This window comes from Opisthocomus hoazin, chromosome 4 (genome assembly GCF_030867145.1).
Source record: "Opisthocomus hoazin isolate bOpiHoa1 chromosome 4, bOpiHoa1.hap1, whole genome shotgun sequence".
Classification (NCBI taxonomy): domain Eukaryota; kingdom Metazoa; phylum Chordata; class Aves; order Opisthocomiformes; family Opisthocomidae; genus Opisthocomus; species Opisthocomus hoazin.
Window position 1 is genome coordinate 71,391,633 of NC_134417.1, and position 26,355 is coordinate 71,417,987.

At 40.1% G+C, this 26,355-nt stretch overlaps 1 protein-coding gene across 1 annotated transcript in view; it reads right to left on the bottom strand.

The window, feature by feature from the left end:
• CUBN (cubilin) overlaps window positions 1-26,355 on the bottom strand; it is a 151,919-nt gene that overhangs the window by 9,206 nt on the left and 116,358 nt on the right. Inside the window, exons 53-59 of the mRNA XM_075417480.1 lie at window positions 25,644-25,869; window positions 23,397-23,584; window positions 20,925-21,081; window positions 19,601-19,750; window positions 12,505-12,705; window positions 10,057-10,186; window positions 8,901-9,118 (exon numbers count right to left, since the gene is read on the bottom strand). Coding sequence (XP_075273595.1) covers window positions 8,901-9,118; window positions 10,057-10,186; window positions 12,505-12,705; window positions 19,601-19,750; window positions 20,925-21,081; window positions 23,397-23,584; window positions 25,644-25,869 — 1,270 coding nt within the window. The remainder of the gene's footprint in view (window positions 1-8,900; window positions 9,119-10,056; window positions 10,187-12,504; window positions 12,706-19,600; window positions 19,751-20,924; window positions 21,082-23,396; window positions 23,585-25,643; window positions 25,870-26,355) is intronic.

Sequence of the window (26,355 nt, forward strand, 5' to 3'; positions counted from 1 at the left end):
GGTTAAATCAGAGTGACTAAGGCTAAATGTCGTCCCGCTCCACTAACCAATGCCGGAAAAACCCCACCCTAAAAAGAAGTTTCCTTAAAACCAAAATCTTAATGACATGAGATTTAAGCATTTGCTGTAGCTAAAAATGAACAGAAGAAACTTATTACAAAGTAAAAAGTCAGGATTTAATAGACTCTAGTCCAGTTTTGTGAGCTGTTGACGAGGTCAGAAACTTGGAAAACTGTTAGCGTTCATTCCAACGCCACTGCAGAAGCTGAGAACAACAGTGGGGGAAAAGCAAGCAATAAATCATATTCTTACAAATAGTCTAAGCAGGAGGAAAATGTCAGACAGGAGGGTGCCTGGGCCCTAAGAGGGCAGTTTTGCTTTATTTTTCTCTGCGTTCACCCTTCTGCATGATTTATTCAGTCCCCTTGAAACAGTCTCGTTGGAGCTGTTTGCTGCTCAGCATTTTGGACACCATCTACTAAACATTAAGCATATAATGATTAGGCATAGATCATAGTCCGACCACCAGCCCTGCGATATTGAGTCCATAGTGATATATGGGTCAGACACCTTCCAAAGCTCCCCTTCACCCTTTCCAGGGTTCGAGTCACAGAGATGCCGGTCAGACCATTGCAACAGCAACCAAGGAACAGACTCAGAGCTATGCACAGGAAAGTGCTCAGTGCTGGATTGTCCTTTTTTTGGATATCAAATGGCTGGACCTTTGAAATGGTGCACTTCACTGCTAGCTGTGCAGCTATAAAGACAGCTCAGAAAACAAAACATACAGATGTGGGTAAGCTATGTGCGTACAGCACATAAAATGGACCTGACAGAGAGAGAAACAGGTCAAATCCTCATTATCAGAAAATTAATTCTAGCTAGCATAGCCAGTAATGGCATCTAAGGGGAGAGAAATAACTAAAAGTATAATTTGCAGTTAATAAAGATGAGCTTTCATCATTAGCTTTCACAATGCTTAGCCTGCTCAGCCAGGGTTGAGTCAAATGCTTACAGGACTGTACGTTACAAATAACGGCTAGACTGGAAGCCAACCAGCTATCAAGTAGCCCTGCATCAAGCCAAACAAAGAGCAGCCCTTGTTGAAAAATCTATCCATCTTCGTATTTTTCAGTACTGACCAATGTCACATCTGATTGCAGCCACTAGAAGTTACAGAAGAGCTAGGGAATACCCACGTAGCTAGGGAACACCCACAAGTAAGTGGAGAACCAGCTGCTTAACAGGAGGGAACTCACGCGAAGAGAAGCACTAATGCAGTGCGTTTTAGCCAGGATGCAACCCATTGTTATAAAAATCAGCACCACTTCTGAACAGAAGCCATAATACACAGCCAGAAAAATTTGTAGCTAAAATATAGGCAAAATCTGGGACAGAGAAGTCTGTTAATTTGTAGAATAGGCTCTTAGATATTAAAAGCTAAACTTGATAAAAATAATAAAAATGTACTTTATAGAACAATTTGTGTGTGGGCAGATGGACTGACTACATGGCTGACTGTATTGTTTCAGTCTCTGGTTTCTTATTTAAAATAAAAATCATAAGGTCATCATAAATCAGATTGTGATCTTGTTGTCTTCATAAACAGCTTGCCAGAGAACACAAATTATCAGGATAACTGGGGCACACGTTGTCATCACTAATTGCTTTTGCTGGGAAGCATTAATGAAACTAAAAGGCTGAAAGACCATTCAGAAAAGAAGGAACTGAAGGTTCCCTGTGGTAAATAAAAATAATTACAGCAGAGAGCAAGCACGGCTTTCTCTGTTGAGTTACAACCTCCTGATATGGAACAAAGGTGAAGATGAATCTTTGAAGCTCCCTGCCTTGAAGCACAGCCAGGGCGAAGGGTCATTTATACAGGTATGGCTGCAATGAAAGGGAGACTACTGAGCAGTTTTAAATCCATCAGAAATAACTAAACTAATGACATTTCAAAACACAACAAACCAATTTTGCTGCCCTTCCCTTCTTACTAAATGAGCACCACAAACGTCTACTAGAAGGCAGCAAAGTTCAAAGAACTGCTCTAGTTCTGCTTGAACAGTAACAAAAATCCTCTCCCAGATTTCTGAATCACATTTGGTCTCACCTAGAGGCATTCTTGGGAAGTCTAGGCTTCTCTCGGATCTGAAGTAAAAGCCAGAATAAGCAACAATTAAGTCTGCCAAGACTAATGCTTCTTTCCTGATGGGTCTTATTTTCAGTGCAGAGGAGTGGCTGGACTAATTGTGGCTGTAATAATTAGCTCATAGCTTGTCTGGATCATAGCTTCAAACAGTAAGGTGCAGAAGAACATCGGGCTGGAAGAAGGAATTGTACTGTCGTACATCGTCTCATGGCTAATGCTGAAGGTTGGTAAACCTGCGCAAGCTGAGCTGTAGAGGTCCGTCCCTGTGTTTAGCAATCACTGTACTGACATCGTGACTTCGCGTGACAGCAAGACCCTGGCAGCAGTGCCAGCCTGACCACACTGTCTGCAACATCTCAGGAGAAGACTTCTGAAAGCACAGGGCTCTGTTTAGTCCTTAGCCTAGCCTTTACACAGGAAGTTTTTTGACTGGTTTGATTGCCTGGCAACGGTACCAGCAGCGACGTTTAGGACTGCAAAGCCCCGGTCTCCTGCTTTAGGAGGATTTCAGAAGTGCAGTCAGATGAAGTTCATATTCTGAAGTTTTTAGACTATTGGCTGATCCCAGACACAGCAGCCCAGACATGCTCTGTGCCAAGCCGGCCCTAGTTCTGCCAAACTGTAATGTGTGTACCATCCTATCCCTCTCCCCAATGCTTGTCTGGGAGATCAGAGGCAGACATGCAGCCTGGCCTCATCCTAAGACTTTCTAATACTGCGTTAGCGTACTTGTTGCCATCACCACCGCCCAGGCCTTTGCACATCTCACTTGCCATGTGAATCAGAAATGTCTCCTCACCCTTTGTTTCTAGGCACCGGAGTACAGATCTGCAGCTAAAGCAGTCATTGACTTCAGTGAAGCTAAAACAATTCATGCCAGCAGTTTGCCCACAGTTGTGTGAAGTGTCGTTAATCTGAATATCCCATTTGGTTTTAACTGTTTAGTCACCTACAAAGTTGTGTTTAATCACTGTGTCTGAAGATTACTTTTCACCGCATTTTTTTGAGATCAGGCAGAAATTTCATATTTAAATGTCTACCTCTTTTCTTGTCTATCCAGTCTGAGTGTGCAAACCACTTCTATTTATTTTGCTTAGGGAGAAGAAATGTCACAGACATTAAATCACTGACATTTCTGAGAGGCATTTGTAGACCATCCCTTAGCTCAACAGTTGTGTTCTTTTTCAGAGATACTGAAGAGATGTGTTTCAACACTTCAAGTGCTTTCTAAATTTAGTGAGATCTCAAGCTGATACATATTTTTATATTAGAGCCCCAAAATACATTTAGGGAATACAGCCCAGTAATTGTGATTTATGAGCATATAATCTGAGCTTGTTATGGATGTTATTATTTTCATAAACTATAATAAGATCAAGAAAATATATTATTAGCCATGATTTATTCATTATTTTAATAGATTAAGCTAATCATAGTTAAGCCATGATAACGTAAGGAATCTGAAAGATGTAATAACAATGTGTAATACATTTGGTAAAAAATAGTGTGAACCAAAAGCCCAAAGAAATTTTTCAAGAAGACTTGTGAGCTTCAAGCAATTTGCTTCTCAGCTAGATCCTCTGCAGCACCAGGCTCTAAGGCCAGGTTGCATATCTCGAGATACGCCCCTGGAAACCAGTCCTAGTGGACTGTGAATCTCTGCCAGGCACTGCTGCTTTTCCAAAGGCTTGAGAAGATGCAACAGCATTCACATGCCACAGTCAAGAACACATTCTTCTAAGATCTTTTTGTTGGAGGGAGAAAAGTTTGCAGGAAACTTGAGATTCAGTTGTGCTGAGTCCTTTCCCACCTAACAGGCGATAACTGCTGTTGTCAGTACAGGTGCTGGTGCCACCTGCAGCAGGGGCTAACATTATTTACATAAATCAGTGCAATGAATTAGTGCTAGTGGTATAAAATTTTAGAAATGACTCACAGAAGAACACCTAACCCTGACCTGTGCAACAGGATAACCAAAACAATATTTTACATCTTATATTGCCTGTTCAGAACTATGTTTTTTTCAGTAATTGTCAACAATCCAAAATAACTCCGCAGCAACTACATGTGCTGAGCACTGCTGAAAATCTGCACCTAGAAATTAAATATATATTGAACCAAACTTTCATTTGCAGGGCAGAACTGGACTTAGAATTATAATATGCAAACTTTTTTGTTGATAAAATAAAATAGCATAAAAATGCTGTGAAAATTCTACTGGATCCATTTTTTTAAAAGCACACTTTAATTTCATTAGGGGAGAGCATAACAGTAAACCCATTAGTGACAGACACTGAGTGTATTGTATTGCAAACAGGAAACAAGTAATTCAATACACAGCTAATAGAAAAAGCGAAGACAGATACCTCCGGGTGATTTATCAGGTAAGTTACAGATCATTTTGTCAGGAAGAAAAGCATATAGATTATAATCTGTCTCTATTATATACGTACTAGATTATTTATGTAAATTACCTATTAATGCATTTTTCTGGTATATCAGAGAAGATTCCTTTTTCCAGCTATTTTTCTTCTAAACACTACTTGCTTATGGTTTTTTTTTCTATGCAAAATGATTGATATTTATTCAATAGAAATGCTCATTTGAATAAAAAGGATGGAGGGATGCATGAGGGAAAAGTTGGGCAAACTGAGGACAATGCAGAGGAGAGGGTGTTTAAGGACTTCACATTCCAACAGCCTAATGGTTGCCAAAGCTTTTGGAGGCATTTCTTCTGCCCTAGAGCCTACATCACTAATTTTCTCATTGTTGCCAACCTATTCTTCTTGCCTGGCTATAACCATCTGGTTTTCCTCGTCTTGTGTTTAAATCACGATCTCTGTGTGACAGCAGATTATTGCTTTATTCTGCCTGTGCAGTGCCTGGGCAGTGGAATCACGGCCCATGAGCTTGTAAGCCCGAAGGCAATGCAAACAAGGGACGACACTGTTATTAATACAGTACACCATACTGCTCTTTCAGAAAATATAGGTGTGAATTTCTCCTGCATGCTCACAAGAGATAGTATGAAAAAGGGGAGGGAAAAGAGCTGGCTACAGCTTGAAGTCAAGCAGGATTTAGGGCTGTAGAGAAAAAGCAGGCAGTCTTCCTGCCCTCCTCCATCCCACCTTCCCCACTGTCCCAACTCCGTTTCAGATTTGCCTGCTTTCTGACTCAACCCACTCTGAGTCAGAACACTTCGCTTCTTGAAAATCCATGTGGCTTCCTCAGACAGCCCCATAAGCAGAGCTGCCTTTCAGAAAGCCTCTAGACCCTTCACCAGTGGTTTAGAATGTGGTATATTTTTCATTACTGAGACAATGGGCACAGAAAGCTGCTAAGCGGAGATGATGTGCTGTTAATACGGTCACAGCTACATCTCCTGACAGGGGTTGCTGACTCCTGAAAAATAAGAAAAAAATGCAAACCCTCATATGTTTTCTAAGCCTCAGAGGGATCACAAATTGAGGTGAGAGTGTTACCTCACTGCTGGATGGGAATAGGCAGAAGCTCCATTTATCACCAAAGCACAAAAGCCCTGCTGTCACAGCAGGGATGGCAGAGGTATGTGCAGGCTCCGTCCCTGCCAGCCAGGGTCAGCTGAAGGCCTCAAGTCTCCCCTTAGAGCTGGAACGATAATCGGGAGATCTCTGGCCAAGTCACAGGCTCAGTACACACAGACCTCATTCTTTGGGGAGAGATCTCAGCTTTCCTTCCTTCACAGAGACATCGCACGTAGCCAGATGCCTCAAGCTGGTATTGATTTATCTCTTCTCATTCTTTTATTGATTGTCTAGAGGAGCACACACTCGCTGTGGAGAGGAGGTATAATTCTCATTTTACAGACTGAAAACAAAGGCAGAAGAAAGGTCAGTGCTAACTAAGGTAAGAGGAGTCTCTCTTTCCACAAATCTAACACTTGGAGCAGGCTGGGATCCTCCAGCCAGCCCAGTTCAACCCAGTTCACCAGCTCAGCCTGAGAACGTGTCCAGGTGATTCCAAAAATGAGGCCAGTAAGTGTCCAAACCTAGCAGCAGAGATAGTGAAATTAGAACCCTCTGAACTGCACCAACAAGGGCCATATGTTCCCCTGCCTCAGATGCACCGTATCACAGAGCTGGTTATGACAAAGACCGCCGCCTGTGGAATGTGCACTTCACGTTGTATTTCATAGCGCGCAGAGTAGCATGGCAAAAGAAAAGACGTTTGATAAAAAAGGTGAGATACTGCTGTACTGCCAACTTCATACTATTTCATACTTTGTTAGTCTCCCTTTTCTGACCAGTGGGGGGACCTTCAATATTCTAGTAGGTGCAAGATCAGCGACATAAACAAATTGTTTTAATTAGAGCATGTTTTTCTAGAGAAACTTGCGGGTTAAGTCTTTGAATACCTGGTTACTCTCAGACTTGCTAAGCTTCTGTGAGTTTCCTACTTCACCTTCACTCTTCCCTCCCACCACAATGGTTATCAGATGGACTCCCTACTAGTCAGATTCACAAAAGCGAAAGAATGGATAACCCTGGATTTTGGCAGTACCCCTGAGAGAAGCCTGATCCAGAAAGAAATTGGAAGAGCTCGTGAGGAAAGGAAATAGGTTGGTTTGCTACAAACAAGTGTACTGTTTCTGTTTGCTTCTTTCCAATACATAATCAGGGTCACTCACAACATTAAACAGAAAGCAATAATTACGTTATCCAGTTGTGCTTCACTAGGGTAACTACAGAATAATGCACTCCTTGTCATCCAACAGAGAATGAGGCTTTTTGTTTCTCTGCAGATACCATCTTCTTTATCCAAGAGATGTATCATTATTAATTGTCATCTGATTGCACTTGTACTCTTACAAAAACCACATGGGATTTATCTTTTGACAGACATGAGGGAGCTTCTCTAAAGCACCATTTAGAATCACAGGCTTTTAGATCTTCATGGGTTTATTCTCTTTCATTGGAAGCAGAATCTTAGACCTCATAGTTCAAAGATGTGTCACAGATTTTCCTGGCTCTGTGTTTTAGACAAATCAAACTGCAAATGTTTATAGGACTGTGACTCATGTTTTCCTTTTATAATATACTTTTCTACTTTTTGGCCATTCTGTCTAGCATGGGACTGTCAGGATCCTTCCTAACAGCTGTGTGGTTTAGTTCCTCTGGCTTATTTCCCATAGCAGAGAAAGAAGACCTACCATTAAGCATCTCACCACCACGGGCTCTTCGTCACACAACCCACATCTTCGCATGGCCATCTTTTCCAACTTGCAGCTCCATTGCTCCTGAGTAACTCCTGCAACATCACAACCTCCCTTTCCCTGGGAGCCTGCAGAAATGTCCCTCCAAAAATTAGCCTAATAGATGTCAAAGTTTATTCACAAAAGACTTCTCCTCACTCTAGGAAATAATCAGGCATGGTACTGACTCGAAGAGCTTGCCTTGTGTTCTGTTGTGTGCTTAAGCAGAAACTCTGGCAAGTTGCACAAATGAATCTAAAGTCAGTAGCTAAAAAAATTGACTATATGCCAACAGGAAGAGCAAGAGCTTGAGGAGTTCCTGATGATCTCACCCTGGAAACATGAGCCCAGGCTGTGGGGGATCTCTCACAACTAAAACCTAACGGTTTAAAGACAGCAACACATGAAGCAACCTTTTGTTACTTGAAATAACAGTCCACAAGAGTGGTCTTAAAAGATTCTTGTAGCTATTACTTAGAGTGAAGCAAAGAAAGAGTTAATAATAGTAATGACCACGAGGTTCTGTGGGAATATTTTTCTTGGCAAAGCCTGTAGAAGCAGTTATTTTCCTTATCTGTAAATACTTTCTCAGACTGTATCAAATGAGAAAGTCGCTGGCTAGGAGTTGGGAGGGGATTCAATGACTCAGCAGAAGACTATGTTTGTTCTGCCACAAAGGCCTTTCATTCTGAACTGTTGGAGTGCCAGCTTTGTAAATTGGACAATTACTTCTTTCTAGAGCACAAATACATGGAGTTAATTACACAGGAAACTAGTAGTGATGACATGAAATCAATTTACATGTAGTAATCATTTGTTGCTTATCATCCTTAAATAATTCAGATGTAATAAGATGGTAAATAGCTCCTTTTACACCTTGATCTTAAAAATAGGCTACTGGGTTTAAACCTTTTTTTAGGCAATAATCAAGCTATGCCCCTATCTCTTGTGTCTATCAAAACATTTAACATCCGGTGCCTTCTTATTGTGATCCCATTTATGTTATGGGCAGCTAACCAGACTGATTCCCAAAATCAGTAGATATCAGCATGGTGGTGCCTGGGAGGGAACCCCAATCTTAACTGAACTTAACACTTTAGTTTTTAAAAAGATGTGAGTTGAACTGCAAGGAAATGGAAATTGAGGATAGATGGAAAGGAGGCATCTTTAGCGCACCACCAACCTTTGACTACAGAAGAAAAACAGTTCTCAAGTATTGCCAGATTTTCTCCAAAAGAGAGACCTTTGGGTGCTGCTAAGCCTTCAGTAACCCAAGAACTGTCTATGCCTTCCAAGAGGCAGGAACAGGTTAGCAAAGAATAAAAGGAATCAGTTCAGAACCAGGGCTGGAATGCAGGGATCCCATAAGCCTAGTATTTAGCTTAGTTCACTCAATTTTTACAAAATCAGAAACATTCTTCTGCTTTTCCCTTAGCGAGGGAGACCATAACCGCTCCTCACCAAAGGAAATTACTTACCAGCAGATTCTTGGGGTTATGAGTTTAATAGCATGCTTACCTAAGGTCTCCCTGAAAGATGCTTTCCATCCCCTGTCTGCTCCAAAGAAGTCAGTGTTAAACACCAGGAACAAGTTATTACTGGAGCTCTTAATATTCGGAGGCAGTTCTGAGCCACAGAATTTCCCAAGGAGAGGAGCGTGGGTGTCTGAGCCGTCATATACAGCCACATAATCTTTGTAGCAGGAGGGAGATATCTCAAGCTGGAAGCTGTTGAATCTGTAAAATACACTTGGAGCTTTAGGTATCACATTTTCATTTCTATTCCTGTGTTACGTGTGGTTTTAGTGCTTGAGGAAAAGTCCAAGGGATAGCGATAGCCAAAGCCATACACAGGCAGATACCACAAAACATTTCTGATCAAGAGCAAGAAAGCAGAACTATTAACTGCTTTGCAAAACACTCCAGTCAACCAGCCTCAAAGAAATAGTGACCCTCACCCACTGGTCCTCTTGCAAGGCAAGCTGTCAGCATACCTCTGGTTTTCATGAAGCAGCAGATCTCCCCTGTGCAAACGTACCCTCTCTCACTTCTGCACATTACTTAGCCTGAAATTTCCTTGGGCATGTGAGGAGCATATAAAATGCAAGCTCAGAATGCAGACCAGCTGGGTCTTCCACTTGGCTGGGAAATGTTCCCATAATTCACAGTCAGCATATATGTGACAGAAGAATATATCCATCTTTTAATTTCTCAGTGGCGAGATTTTGTGGCAGCCATATCCCCCTTTTAGGCAGGACAGCACACACTCAGAAGTATACTCTTTCTGGGTTGGTGTTATTACTTGGGCTGTAAAGTGAGTGCCAGCCTTCTAGAAGAATTATGTTGTTTCTTATATCAACTCACAGGAATCTCATAATTCCTCGAAGACTGACAGAATTTAAATAAAAGCATGAGCTGCATTTTTACAATTTCACAGTCCTCTTGGTAACCAAAGTGGGAAGTTACAATTGTGGTGATGCTTTGCACATAACAAGTTACAGAGAAAGACATAAGGAAGCCTGAGGTTGGTAAAGGTGGCTTCAGTAGCCATTTCTCATTTTAGTTCAGCTTTCCCCTTGAAAAAGAAAGACAGAAAATTGTCAATAATTGCTGTCTTTAATTGGAATCAGAGACCCCCTGTCCCCTTGATGACAAGCTGAGCTTGGATTACATACTTGAGGGCCACTACTTTGCCGTTTCCAACTGTGATGTGGTATGAGCAGTTCATGTTGTTGTGATAATCAAGAACTGAATGGGCCGGACTGCTGATAACACCAACAGAGCCATTGAAAATGCCACCACAAGCTGCAGGGGAAACAGAAATAAGAGTGATTACTGGCTGAATACCAGCTTGGTCCTAATTCTCATATTTCTTGCAGAAGCTTGTGTTAGTCCTGTTTTAGCCGTAAGGAAAGAAAAGCCCTTGATAAATTAGAAGCAGTCCTCTCTCTGTCATGCCTAGAACTATTAAATGTAGAGATGGTCTATCAAGTTGTGCTCTGCAGTGGAAAACTAGAGTCAATGTCAAAGTAACAGGTCGTTACTAGTCCATACTAGATGGCAATGGCTCTGTGTTTGCGCTGTAAAAGATTGAGCCTGATGTCAAGTGTGCTGCAGTAGGATCAGGGAGCAGTGGGATGGGTCAAGTGTCCCATGCAGCAGGGACAGTCAGGTGTATCTGGAGGAGTTCCACACCCATTCTAGCTTGCCAAGAGACACCTGGCTGATACATAGGCAAAGAAATTCCTTCATCCATATCCTGGCCCCATGGAAGCCGCTGAAAGTTTGGCACTGACACAAAAGCAGCCACAATTGCACACACAGCCCTGCCCCCAACTTTTCTGGAATAACTGTACACAGAGTCTCATCATCCCCCCACCTCCTGTCAGGGCTGGGGTATTATTGTAGCATTTATTCTGTGCAGAAAGGCCAAGAGGAGTCCCTAGGCATCACTAAGCCTAGGGACTGTTCCCCGCCTCGTCTGGTGCTGGGACTCTCCAGCAGTGGAGGTGGCTGAGATGGAGGACTGCATACTTGCTCTCTGGCTGAGGAGCAAGTTAAACTCTGCAGCTGTGAACTAAAGGCTTTGCTTGGCTTCTCAGGGTTTCACACCCTGGATGCTGATGAGGCCAGGATGTGGCTAATGTTTGTTCCCAGCTCCAGTGCTTTCGAGAACTAAACCTATTATAAAATCAACTCTAATCTCCATTGTTAGCGTCAGCCTTTATTTTATAATCTTAACTTGCCAAAAAACGCATCCTGTTGATAAATAGGTTAAAGCCACACACAGCTTTTCATGTTCTAAAGGACATGCCATTGCCCAGGCCAGCGCTTTAACAAAGGCAGTCCCATACAGGGTGCTGCTGGAGACTGAGCCCCTGGCTCCTCAGCCCCACTCAGGCTGGCAGCCTGGAGCACTAGCAGATGAAGGACAGGAGCCGGGAGGATAAAGAATGAGCATTATTCTACACTAGGAGGGGGAAGCCTTTTTCTTTTTTTCTTTCAGCAAACAATACAACTAGAGGGAAGAGGAATGTTAATTGCTAGAATCTGCTTTGTATACAGCAACAAGCTAATAAGGCTGCAGTCATCTTTCTCAAATGTCAGAAGTCACAAGTTAGATAGCAGCAATGGACTTGAGTGAGTTATGAAGGTCTTTTCCATGAGTAACTGCACATTGTCATTTCTCAGTGCCATTCCCTCTGCCTTATCTGTATGAGGCCATTTATTTTATAGAAAGAATTTAGCCTTCTGCTTTTTGCTGTGGCTTTGAACATGAGGAATGTATTAAGGGAAATACCAAAGTTAAGAACTCACACTTTTCTCTGCAGTTAGAAGATGGAATAGCTTTCAAAAAGCAAAGTACTGTCTCTACAAGTAAAACCTAGAAAATATTAAAATTGGTTTTGAAAAGAAAACTAATCTTTTGGGATATTTATATTTGTGCGGCTGTAAATTCCAAACTCAGTTGGAAACTGCTTTTTCTAATATGTATTTTCTCTTTAAAACAAAAGAGATCTCATTAGAATGACAAAACGTTTTGGAGAAAATATTTATTAAAAATGAAAGTATATCTAGATCCAACTTTTTATTTACATTAATACCTGGCACTGCAAGAGGATCATCAAATGGAGGCATATAGCTGGGCCCATTTAAAGATCCTGTTCTGGTTCCCATGTTGTATAATGTAGTTTTAGCATAACTGAGAATCAGACCATTCTCCTCTATGTGATAAAATCTTTTACATGAACTCAGTTAAATAAATGGTGATGTTTCTCCTTAAACATTATAAAAAAAACAAAACAAAAACAGACAAAAATCACCCCAAACTGCCAAAATGGGTTGCATTTCTTTTCTACAGCAAAGGAAAAGTGTTTCAGTTCCTGGCTTGGTCCCACGTAGTGTCTTGAAATGAGAACTGTGAGATAACATGTCAGTGACAACACGTACCAAATAGTCCCATGTACTGGTCATGAGAGTTATTTTGGGTAGGTGCAGAGGGAATATGAACCATCTAGGTTCATCTAAAGTACTCCCCACATGAGGCACAACGTTTCCTACACTGAACCATTATCCAGCCGGAATATTTCCACCACCTAAAGCACAGGGCAGTGGCTACTCACCAATTGCTCTGTATCTTGCCTGGAATCCAAAGCCTGTAATGTGGGAGTCAGTGTAGAAGTTGAGCAGCATAGGTCCAAAGACGCTGACTGGGGCAGGGAGCTCATTACCACAGAGCGTGATGAGAGGATGTGGGGTAACCCTCGTCCCACTGAAGATGCTTACTCCATCATAAAGACAAATTCTGCTGAAGAGTGCTGGGGCTGTATGGACATATAATGCAGAAGTGTTAGCAGCATATTTTTCATGTGATTTACTGAGCTGCAAGTACATAGACCTCACACAGAATAAGAATTAGATTTTATATTACTTTCCATTCCAGGATCTCAGGATCTCATTTGCTTGCTGTGGAAGCAAATGTCAATTTTTAACACGCAGAAAAGCTAAGGCAGAAAAAGGGCAAAGAGACCTTGTATGTGAGACATGAGACTGGTCTCACTCAACACATCCTATCATCTGGAAAAGGCTCCAGGCCCCTTGCGTTTGTGGGAGTTCATAGTTGAGTGAACACCATCTACAAGGAGATGAGAAGACCTAACAAAAGTGTGGATGTCCCCTGCAGATCAAAGCAATGCACCTTTTGTTACAGCAGACAAACTACCTGGTATTTCTTTCCCCTAATGTAGAAGTGAGCACTCAGTGCAGGGAATTTTAAATAGTTAAGAATGAGAATCTGGGAAAATGAAATAATAGTCCATACACTAACATGTTTCAGAGCTGTCTTCTTTCTCTCTGAATTCCCTCAAACTTTGGAGTACCTAAACCCAGATTCTTCAGCTTAACTCAGAAGACAAAAAAAGTGTAAATTTGATCTTGCAGTTTGCCAGTGAAATGCTTAACTGTGGCAGTCAGTGGAGATCTGGAGATGACTTGGTAATTGGAAAAACCCCAATGATTTTCAAGAGCAATCTGCTTTAGGGGGCAAATCAGTGCAGATATTAGGGTGAATGAAAAGATGCCCATTTAGAAGCACTAAGAAACACAGAAATGGGGATGGAGAATTATACTATTTTTTTCCTATTGGTTTTCAGTTTCTCATATGCAGTTAGGTTTCTGGTGGAACGAGCCATCCTCTGTGACTCCCTGCCCTACCTTCCTGACTTTCTAGCCACCTCACCATTTGCAGCCAGATTCGACTGAGACAAGAGGTCTCAAATATATTAAGTTCATCTAAGTTTCATGAAGGTCAGTAGCTGAGTTAGAGTGCCAAGGAAGGACAAGCTGTGCTTTCAGTGTAAACGCTGTGAGTTCAAGCACCAGCCACTGGCACCCTGGGAGCTCAGATCCACATCGCCACCTCCCTGCCCAGCTGGGAGCCAGAAGCACAGGGAGAAGCTGGTGGTACCCAGGGTGGTACCACCAAGGGATCTATGGTGGGAGCTAGAGAGGTATCGTGTGGGAGCAAGAAGGGACCCACATGGGTTATGCAAGTAAGTTGGATTAGTGCTGATGTCTAGTGATCTGTTAGCAACAATGGGGCAGTTACTTAAACTGCAAAGGACTGATAGGGAATTATCTAAATTTAACAGGAGAGACACTGAGCCTAGTGTTGCAGCAGAGTGATTCCTGCAGATTGTCCAGTCGGAACAAGCTGCTGCCTAGTGTTGTAGGAAATAGGATGACTCGTATTGAGGAGGATGACAAATAGGAATGGAGTGATAAATCTGTTTCACAGGAACAACAGAGTGATCCCAGCAGTCAGATGTATTTTAGATCCTCCCTGGAGTTTTAATTTAAAAATTCCTTCTCTCCCAATGAAGACAATGTATTCTAACATGCTTTACAATTATGTTAATAGGGAAATATGGTGCTTATCTGACTTTAATAAGAGCAACTAAGCTGAAAACAATCAGCCACATCAGATAGCTGATTACACTGTTAATAAAATAATTCATTAAAAATAATCTTGATATCCTACCTTATTATGAGAATACTTGATAGTGTGATACAATTAGAAAACATAACCAATTTTAAAATATAAAGAAATTAAAAAAATGAAATGAAGACAAGTGCAATATCAGAATGGAGAAGATTTGAGAAAGCGACTCAGGTCCTTTTCTGAAAAGATTTTGGAGAAAGGCATGAAGTGAAATGGATTACTCAGCAAAGCAAAGGTCCACAATACCCATCACAAGCTGTTTTGAACTGCTGCACTGGAAAGAATAAGATGGTTGATGTAGGATTGTGGGTAAAAGGCTTAATTTCTAGCTTTGAGTCCTCGTTGTTTGGGCCAATATCATTTATGATCCATGAATCCTGGCAGGACTGATGATTTTTTGATCTCTATCCTGTAACTCATTCTCTTGTTTACACTTTTCCTTAATTTCTCACCATATTAAAACGCATAATTCTGTAAATAATCCCCAGCCTCAGATTCCTGTATTGTATCTCATCATGTCATACTTCCAGCCTCTGCATATACTTAGCACATCATCAGTGATTCTTCTCTGTGGTTTATTTCCTCTAATTCTATCATCTTAGATCTTTACTAGGCCAATTTCTGTCCCTTGCACTACAATGGAACAGCTTTCATGAGTCTCCAGAGATCTTTTCTTAGCCAGATGTCAGACCCACATCCTCTTTGAGCTGACATGCACTTTCCACATAGCTAGCACTGTTTTTCTTCATAAAACCTTGTCTGCTAAGAGGTTTTGCTCATCCTTCTATTATTACTGTATTCTCTGTTCTCATTCGTCCATGAGGATTCAATGAGACATCTCCACTGCTGTTTTTCTCTCTTTATCTCCACATTAGCTCTGTATAATCTCATTTGCAAGGACAGATGCAACTACTATCTCAATGCTGATGACCCCGTAAGTCTACTTCCATCCTCCAGGCCTTTTTCTGTTCAGACTAAAATCTTATTTCTATCTCTCAATGAAACCATTCAATACGAGAACATTTTTCCCCCCTCAAGTCTGCCTTTGCATCTTCTTTCTTTACAGCCTCATCATTTTGCCTGCCCTCATAAGGTCCATGTCTATGATTTGGATCTCTCTAGGTCTTCACATCTGGGCTAAATGTAAACATTGTCAAGTGTTTCCAGTTATTATCCTTAAGATAAACTCTTTCCTATCCTTCCACATAGCTATGAGTCTCACCTGAGAAACAGTGATTTTCCCAACATGGGTATTGTATCACTTGCTCCTCTGGCCTTCACAATATTTCTTCCAAATACTGCTGGAGAGATCAATTATTTGACCTGATGTTATGAACATATCCTGCTTTCTTTGAACTGCTGTGTGTCTTTGCTTTCAAGGCCTTTTTCTATCTATCTGCACTCTGTTTATTATCTCTTGGTACCTCTTAGCATTGATACATTGACTCCTGCCTCCAAAGTTCACAGGATAAGAGCTTCAGTTGTCCTTACATTACATTTTGAAATACGCCTTTGTGTTGCCTCCTTTCTGTTTAGCAGAAATTTCTGTCCAGTCTCATTATTCTCCATAAAATCATTTCTTTGATGTGATGCCTGCACAAAAAACCTTGACCGAATTCGGGCCCCTAACTACCTGATCACTAATAACAATGTCCTCTTTTCATCTCTGTCTATAGCCATAGATTCTGTTTCATTTTGTATTGAGGCAGAACCCGTCTTTTTGTTTAAAGTTTGTAAAACCTGAAATAATGAGGTTTTGGTTCATAGCTGTACCTTCTGGTGTAAATGGTAATGTAATTAGTAATTACTAATGTAGGAGAAGTATTACATAGAGATATACTCCTGTGCAATATATTAACCAGCTCCATAGCACAAGATACTATTTTGAAAGCAAGGAATTAGAAGCCTGTCATATATATATTATATCTATATCTATTTCAAAATAATCTGTTGCAAAACTTGTCTATTTTCTGAATTTCCTATTAATAACTGAGAAAGCAGATAGATAAGACTCCAAAATGAAGCTGTGATCCTATCCCAGATTGCAAAATTACAGTTGCATGTTTGAAAAAAAAAAAAAAGAATAAATAAATAAATGATTAAACCATTTTTCAGATTGACATGGTATCAACACAATGCAGTTTTTTTGTATGGACACAGTATAAATACCACAGAATTCTAAAAGCAGATATTGCAGGAGGCCCACATCCATTTCCCCTAATTTTCCATGATTTGGAACTCAGACTTCATTGGATGTTATACTCGAAGAGTATTACAGCCATTTAATAATATGCTACCGTAGCTGTCCTAGAGGTGTATTTGTAGGGATGCTTATCTGAGTGAAGCTTATGAACAAAAGATGGATATGATGAATTATTTCTTAGACAGTAAGTCTATTAAGATAGATACTTTTTTTACTAATTCTAATATGTTTGATTTGTGCAGACCTTTGGTCCAAGGAGCAAGGACAGATGGAAAATGTCATTTATCAGTGTCACATAAGTGGGGCTGAGAAAACGAACTCACCCCCATTTGTTTGGTTCTTTATAAAATAACCAAACACAACAATGTAGGTGGTACTGCAAGCAGCAAGTGGCAGCCTACGCAGCTTCATGAAACAGGCAAATCAAAAGAGAGATTCTGTAACCATATTCAGTTTGGCACAGGAAGAGACATTTTTCAGGCTGCAAGGAAACCACAGAGACTAAACCAAACTCCATTCATAGTGTTAATCTTACCTATATTTTGCTGCCTAAATCTTAAGTATCTTGTGTAAGCTATTGTTTATGGCTTCCTGTAATAGTCAACAGGTAAAGAGAGTGAGGGAGGCCTTCAGAAGACGGTTTATTCCACCTTCACCACACAATTGGTTTGGAGTTTAAAGCACTGTCTTTTTTATTTCACTATAGGAGGAGATAAATCTAGATGATAATCTAAATTAGACGCGTATTTTCAGGGGCTCAAAGTCAGATAAACCCCATTTTTCTACCTACCAGGAAGCAGCCAATTTAGATTAAATTTTTATCACAAAATCAACAAATGCAGTTTCCTCCAGTTCTCTCTTGCTCTGTTACTTGCTATATTTAGTGCTGAATACATATTTAATATTTAGTACATGCAAGTCATTTGGCTCCAGATACTGACATTGTACCACTGCTGTGGGTTAAGTGCCTCATTTGGAATCGTTCTGTATAATCAGAACAGGCGTCTCATCATAACTGAAAACATAACTACTCTACAGCAGAGATCTGTGACTAACACATGAAGCCATTCAGTTTTGTGCCAATGTGTCACTGCACTATAGCCAATTACCTTCTGCCTTCTAATTCTCTGGAAAAGATATCTCAACTAGTTAAGGTCAATGAGATACGTATGCCTTACAGGAGTTATTTTAGATACTTCATTTCATTACTAAACAACCATGAAAAAAACAATTGGATTTCTTTGGAGAGGTCAAATAGGTAGCAAATTGTGTTAACTGGACATGTAACTAAACTTTAAAAACCCAATCCAGTACATCTGCACTAGTACGGTTAGGATTTTAAAGGCCTCACTCAGCAACAGTCTAAGCAGGTGCAATGCTTCCTTGCATATGGAATAGCTAGAAATGTTTATAAGAGATGCTGCCAAACAGTGTCCTGCCTTTGCAAAACAACTAAGGGAGTTCACACTGGAAACACTTAGGCACATTCAGTGGGACGGCTGAAGAAGTTTTCCTTTCTGCGTGATAGTTTGCAAGATGGTGGTTTGATCTTCTTTCCAATTAACCCCAGGGAACCTCTTTCCTACGGGGCTGTATTTTAAGATTTTGTGAAAAATATTAATAATCAACTACTGGAGAGCATCATACTTCCTCTGTTATAACCAGATGTCTTCTAGCTCATAACCACAGTTCTTTTCTTTCAGGTGACTAAGGACTTTAGTTAGTATAGCCTAAGGAAGCCTATAACAAGAAAGGAGCAAATTGCCCTGCAAGAAGTAGAATATTTTTAGTAGTTATTTAGGTCTATTTTATTATTAGGTCTATTTTATTATTATGTCTGTATCACCTCTTTGCTTTAACCTTCTTCATAATAAAAGCTTGAATCCATTTATAAACTAACTGAATGCACAGTCAGACTGCAGATCAGTAACATAGCCAGAGAGGTGTCAAAATTGGCATCATCTGATTCAGCCTAATGTTTAGCGTGTCTGCTGAATAATGTCTTCTACATTAAACAGTTATGTAATTTCTGGGGTTTACACTTCATTTTAAAAAAATGCTTAAAGTCGCAGTTTGTATTAGGGGATGAAAAAAAAATTTAGATAAAATCATGGTCAAATCCAATCTTTGTCTCAGACCTAAATTCATTTTGGACCAGAATACTTTTGAATTCAGAACAGTCTGAAAACTTAAAAAGAAAATAAAAGAAGCCTATTTTCTGACTTTATTACTTAGTCTGAAGAAAAATTCAAATTATGCACCCCAGCTTAGTAACAAATTACTCAAATATCTCTTTGTCTAGGTGACTTCACAGGAACCAAATTAAGATGGCCTCAAAATACATGATGCTACCCAAGTAGTTTGGACACACCGATTCCTATGTGTTATCAGGACATCTCTACCCATAAAAATTTGATCCTATAAAAGCTGGAAAAGTTTTACCATTCACACCAATCCAGCTGTTATTTCTTGGCCAAATGCTGCCAGATTTGAAAATCTCAAGAGGGACTTTTGTTCATGGGTATATACAGGGTAACACCTTCTATAGGTTTTTAGTTACTGTAGTCTTTCACCTAGTTTCATGTTTATATGTTCTTACATTCACATATAACACACAAGTATATTTACATCAATTTTTTCAGTTAAGGAAACAAAAGCACTGAAAAGCAAAACAACTGGACTAAGATCAAAAAGGTTATAATGGCACAAAAAAAGAGGCAGGAACAAACACCCAAATTGGCCACAGGCACTCTTATACTTCAATCACCTGGCAAATTCCCAGCTTCATTGCTGCAAGATTTTCAACAGGTGACATCTATCTTCACTCTTCTGGAAGCCTTCAGTGATACAAAACTGAACCCTGGAAACTATCTCTGTAAGTGTTTGTCTGTAAATGATTTTCAGAATGAACCAGCAAATTAAACCATCAACTGTTTTCCACGATAGAAGACTTGTATGTTTTCAAGTAAGAAGCTACACTTCATAGTACATACTGAAATTATGAGGAACTGGTTACCTTCCAAGTGGAAAGTCTCAAACTCTAGGATCACCAGTGTCTGTGGTCCCTGATCTATGATATAACTGCAGTTCAAGTTGTCATCATACCGATTAGGGTAGTCAGGAGAGATGATACGACCTGCAGAGCTGGTGAAATTTACTCCGCATCCTACAAACATAAATAAATAAGACACACTTATAATCCAGGTGATAACGTCATTCCGGTTTTGCAGTAAGAAATCCAATAGTGTACACAAGGACCTCATCTCTCCCGGTCAAAAAAACAGGGAGAGAGAGTAGTGTATATCATGATGGCAAAAGTAGTTCTTACACACATACACAGAGCAGTATTTTTGGGTGGCACGGGGCCTTCCCACCTACAGCCTCACACAGCATCTTGGAGTGTCCTGGGTGAGATCAGGCCATAGCTCCTCAGCCCACTGACCAGAAGGACACAGCACGGCTGTACTTACAGGTTTAGAGCCTGCACATTTCAAAATCCCTTAGTACCTACAAATGTCGCTGAATTGGATGGGGGTTACTGGGGCGCATCAGCAGACATTATAAAACGAAAGCGGTTTCAGTTCAGAATTCTGTATACTTCAATAGTGTCTTCCTCTAAGCATTTAATTTCTCCACGTTTTAGTCTGAATCCAGTGAAGGGAAAGTGGTTTCCTTTGGCAGCATTATACACACAAACCACACAACTGATGGCAATGGAGCAATACCTCCTGCACTTCTGGTGGGTTTGACCATCACAAAGCACATGCCATGGTTAAAAAAATGGAGAGGCCCACCCAAGAAATGCCACTTGAGCTACATGAAACGCAAATACAACAAAGCAAAGCAAAGGCCAGAGCAGGTGGGGAGAAGTCATTTCTTCTCCTAAGAGCAGTTTATGTAAAGGGCATGGGCTACACCACACACAGGAGAAATTACCACAGTTTCAGCATATGCCTTGAAAAGAAGAACAGAGACAAAAATTCTAGAGGAGGAGCAGATCCTTCCTCCTTTTTAAGAAGATTATAACTTTAGCTTCCAAACAGTTTAACTACAGAGAAACAAATTCTCAAAATTTAAAGCCTATTAATTTATTTTCAGCACACTGAAAAGGTAAAGGTGGCTAGGAATAACTGCAAAGTTATAGCTGCATGGAGGATCTTTGGCAAGTCCAACACTGGAGCACACAGTAGCTCCATTGTGGTCAGTGAGGAAACTCTTTGTTTCAAAAGCTGGGCAGAGGCTTCAGTGCCTTGCTGGACCGAGGTCTGAATTTCTACGCACAGATCAAACTAATCCAAAATTGACTAATAGAGCAGCCATCTGGCTTTAATATTACTTACTGCTTATGAAAGATGCAGAGAAACCTGGCCCTGGAGCATCCTGAGACTGAAATACTGTAGTTATCACATTGTTTGGAGCAACAACAGGATCAGGAGCTGAACTTCCACATCCTGTGGTTAACAAAGCTGCTTCTTCTTCATAATTTCCTCTCCACACCTGACAAGCCCAGATTGGAAATGGTTTAGTGCTTTCAAAGCCTGTGTAGTTTGTGGAACCCACCAGGAACTGCATACGCAATTGTTCTTGACATAGACTTGGAGCAAGATTCATCTTACACTGAATCTTCGAGGTCTAAATTGGAGTCCATCACTCTCTGTTCCCTGTACAATCAGTAGAGACAAAGACTTTTCCAAGGAGTGAATCATGGTGAACAACTTCCATTACCAAGGACCTCTGAAGGGCATCTGGAAGTCATTTGCTCAAACCCCTGCTGATAGCAGAGCCAATGTAGATCAGGTCCAGGGAACCAGAGAAGAATATTTTATGCACATCATTGTCTACCTCCGTTTTGTCTCTCCTAACTTATCTATGTACACCCTATGAATATGAATATCTGTATATACAATGAATTATTAAATGCAATCCTTAGGTTATTCATAAGTCAATAAAAAACAAAGCTGTCATGGTAGGGTAATATAGAGGCATTGGAACATCTGGATCCTTAATATCTATCCTTGCTAATAAAAAATTATTCCCATTTTTATTATGTTGCATTCACTTGTTCAGTGATGAGTATCAAATCATGTATAGAGATAACAAAAGAATACAATTCATAAAAAATGTAATAAAGAAATATACACAATTTTTTTATATATTATTTCCACCATACCAATAGCCAATTTATGTTCAATCAAACCATGCATTCAAGAAGCACACACAGGTTTAGGTAGGTATTTAAGTGAAAACCTCTTCAGGTAATTACTTAAACATGTACTTGAGGCTCACTGTTTAAGCACTAAATTTCAACACAGGTATGAAATGAAATGTACACATACATGTTTGATATTTATGAGTGCTTAAGTAATTTCCTGAATCAGGATGTTTATTGCTAAGGATTTAAAACATCTGCTTTTAGAAAAAAGAAAAAATTATTTAATAATAAATTTATTTTTCATCGATGTGTTTGAACAGGTTTTTTACTGGTACTTTATATCAAAAATATATCAAGACCAAATAATATTTGATTTTTAAACTAATGTGTTTGAAGGATGTCTAGTGGAAGCAGAACAGCCACATGAAACTGTGATTTCTCTAAGCAACCATCCTAGAAATGTTAGCCAGGGGTTAGTCTGTAAGTGTACGCATGTGAATCACCTCATTCATCTGGCCAGGTGTTTGAGGCAAGGGATGCTCAGGGGATTAAAGTAAACAGTCTATGGCCTAGCGAGGTTTTGCAAAGTCACTGTTGATTTTGGATTCCTCTTTTCGGCTGTTCAGCTTGGAACGAATGGAAGAAACTTACACCTGTTCCACAATTTTTCATATCCGGACACCTTCATACATCTCACCTTGGACATTCAGAAATGGAGGTGGACATCACCAAAAGTTTCAAGGTTTTTCTCTATGGAGAAAATCTCCAACTGACATAGTTTTTACCATGTCATTCAGGACAGTTTAGAAATTTGAAATTAAAGCACCTTTAGTGAGTGCCATTAAGACTTTCGTATTAGTGGAATTTATTTTAACATATTCCATCAGTTAATCAGTGGAACAGGCAATGAAAAGAAAAATCTAATAGTATTTTTTTCCACAGCCTTAAAAAATGAGTGCAACTGTGGTTTGTAAGTTAGTAGGTATAGATCAGATGTACAGATGCTCAAGTCTTCCTACATGTTGTCAAATCATGTTTGCCCTTTATTTCAAGTGGGAGTTGTACTGCTGTGGAGAAAATGAGCACAAAATCACTGAACATAAGCCAAATGCCTGGGAAAAAAATGACAGTGAAAAATTCAAAGCATGTCTCCATTCTATTGCTTTGAAAACAAGTGGCTCTTGACAACCTACGAAAGATAAGAATGCTATCTTTGTTTTAGGAGATTAAAAAAAGGATTGGTGCAACTTGGACAGTTTATGCACTTATAAAGAAGTTTTGTGGAATTATAGTGTCACATTCCTGATTTTTTACTCACTGGAGTAATTGAAAATGTCTTTTTATTACACTGTATTTTCTCATTATTTCCTTGTTCTGAAGTCATACATACTTTTTTCATATTTGTCACTTTTGGGGCAGCATGTAGGGTGATGGGACCCTACTGGGGGTGGAACCTCAAGAACTGATAAAAATTAAAAATATATACAAGCCAGTTCTCAAGGCATACAGTAAATTGACTGTGCTGTTACAAGGACTTCAGTTTATATTTTCCAAATTTTGTGTCTTGACGATCCTAACCATGATGATGGCAAAATGGGATTCTGGAATCATGACTTCTTAAAGCACTGCTCTGCTGATCTAATAGCAACAATTATTCTACCTTCACATAACTGCTCTGGCAGCTTCCATTGCTGTCTGGAATCTGGAAGTTACTGTGGAAGTTCATCTCCAAGTGTTTGCTTTCATGCGTAATGATGGTCCATGTGCATCTGGTGTTCATGGGAAAGTTTTGAGGCCAATGAGGAGACTTGATCACACCATTTTCTGAATGAATGATTCCACCACATCCTGGAAAAAAAAGCAACAGGTGGGAGAAATGTTCAAATATTTCCTGTCAGCCTCAGCTTTGAATGGCTGCTTGCTTCTGTGTCTGCAGGGGTGGAAGAAGAAATCCCTGACACCCATTCAATCTTCATTTACCCCACTTTCAATTAATTTTCCTTCTCCCACCCCTGCAGCAGGGAGGTAGTTACACTCTAGAGAAGGTCTCTCTTTGTACTTCACTTGCTCTCCTTCCCAAGCTCCTTCTCCTTGCCAGTTCATAACCTTTGCTCTGGTCCATCTATATACTCCTGACAATTAGAAGTAAGTATTGCTTAGAGAGTGAGTAAGGGTCAGAAATACATTAATGAGGAGCTTCTCTCGAGACTGTGCAGGATCCGCCCCACACCCCACAGCATGCACGTCATGACTGACAGCCATTCAGAAAAGCACCCTAGAGAAAAAAACTCAATCTACTGCTGAATCCTTTTTTTTTTTTTCTCTCGCTCTGCAACATGCAAATATTGCAGTTCTACATGTGAATCTACTCAAACTACATCCATTTACCCACGGCAAAATGGTGACTTCTTCTCCAGCCCAGGCAGTCCTGTGCATCTCAGCAGGATTACAGAGAGGGCTGAAAAACATGCCTTTAAAATTGTTAACAGATTCACTTATAAGGAGGAATAGCTGGTCATGGCTCTGTGGCAGCTCATGTTTTTATACATAAGAAGTTTAGTTAATTTGAAACATACTTGCAAATACCATGCCAAGAACAATTTACTAGGGCTATGTGTACAGTACTAGCAACAGATTATTATTTCAGAGATGATGTAGTAAAAGGATAAATAAAGAGAAAAAAAGGTTTATAACATTCTACTTTTTTCCCTCAATTAAAAAACATATATTAGCTTTAAAAGGAAGATTTTATTTCTCATTCAAGTTAGAAATGTCAATTTTGTTTAGAAGGATACAAAGCCAAGTTTTCTTCACACATACAGAATGTAAACCCAGAGATTCTCAGTGGAAAAATGAGAAGAAAGCTGAGAAAAGGAAACCAGGTATATAAAAAAAAAAATCTCCTTTCAAAGAGAGAATACTGACTATGCACATTGCATGTATCTGCTAATGTCTACTACATCATTGAGGAGTGGCCTTCCTTGCACATGAAATTCCAGTGACAACAGGGAAAAGTGTCAATAACCTGCCTAAGTGACAGTGTATATTCACACAAGCACAAACTATTGGTATGTTTAAGAAGACACTCCATCAACTGCCTGTGTGAATACTGCTAGAACATTAGCTGGTGGAAATGTGATTAGCATCAGCTGGAAGGTTTGCAGCTGGAGGTGACACTAAGGAACACATTGCCAGCTCTGTACTGAGGTAGGAACACGCAATGAATTCTGCCCTGCCACCAGCTAGCACATCTACACTTACCTTTAGTCACCTCCTGAAGGACAGTGTGCAAATGGTGACCTACCGTGTTGTTTTTTTTAATCCAGAGAGATGATAATTTCAACAGAGGGAAGGCAGCATTTTAAAATGTACCATTTCAATCCTGCATGTGTACCACCTTCAAAAGTGTACCAACATCTCCACTAAAGTGGAAGAGTTTTAGGCTGTGGTCACATGTGCTCTTTGAAAAGTTCTGCCTGCCTCTCTGTTTTGAAACTGACTACTTTCTAGTTTGAAGTGTTTAAACCAAATCATACTGTGAAACAATTGTTATTCAAGAAATTAAATGTCTTATAGTCACTGACAATAGATACCACTGCTGGGAGGATAACGGGCATGGTATCAATTTACAGACATGAATAAACTGCCAGTGGGAGGCTTAAAAAGTACAAAATCAGTCCAAACTTTATTTCTTTGTGTAAGATCAGACAACACTTGTTTAATACTTGACTTTTTTAGTGGTGGCTTCTCTCAGGAATGCTGAAGATGTTGGCATGTATATCTTTTGTTCTTTAATGCAAACTTAATTAAAGAGAAGGAATCCTGTTTAATTTTGTGGTTGAAAGTGCTATATAGGCATGATGTACTGCTCTGTTAGACCTGACAAAATCCGTATTTTTTCTCTTACCTAGAGATTCTGCAGTCCATGTTGCATAAAAGCCACCTCCTTGAATTGAGTGATCAGAGTTAAAGATGACGACTAGCTTGCTGGAACCAGACCGAATAGTCCCAGGGGATGTGTTTCCACAATACTTTCCTATGACAGGAGACCCAGGAGAGCCGCCATTCAAGATAGTAACAGAGTCCCACTTACAAAGCAAATGATTTTCAGTGTGGAAGGCTGTGAAAGTAAGCTGCAACACACAAAAGCGACATTCAGGAGCTAACACTACCCACACCAGGGGAGGGTTTAGTGCAATTCCAGCCAGCTGTCATAGCCATCCTAGCACAATGACTTCTAGGCATGCTCAGAAATCCAACCCTCACTTTGCCTTGATGCTCTACTGCAAGTATTGCTTGGAGTCTTGCCGCTGTAAGTAACAGCAGCTACTCAGCATGAAGACAGAAATGGAAGAGAAACGCACAGGTTCAAAACTGGCATTATTGGGTCTTAACCATATGTTTGACGCTAATTGTGTGGTTCAAGATGGTCTTGAATATGCACAGGTGTTGAAACATTTTCCTGCGCTCAAGGCTTCTGGTCATGAAATCTGAAGTTGCACATTGAAAAGTAAGTAGCTCTGTAAGCAGAAAGCCTTTGATGTTTTTCTTCCTATTATTTGGAATCAGAATACTTTACAGTTGCTAAAAATAATGCTAGTTTCCATTAAATCAGAGAG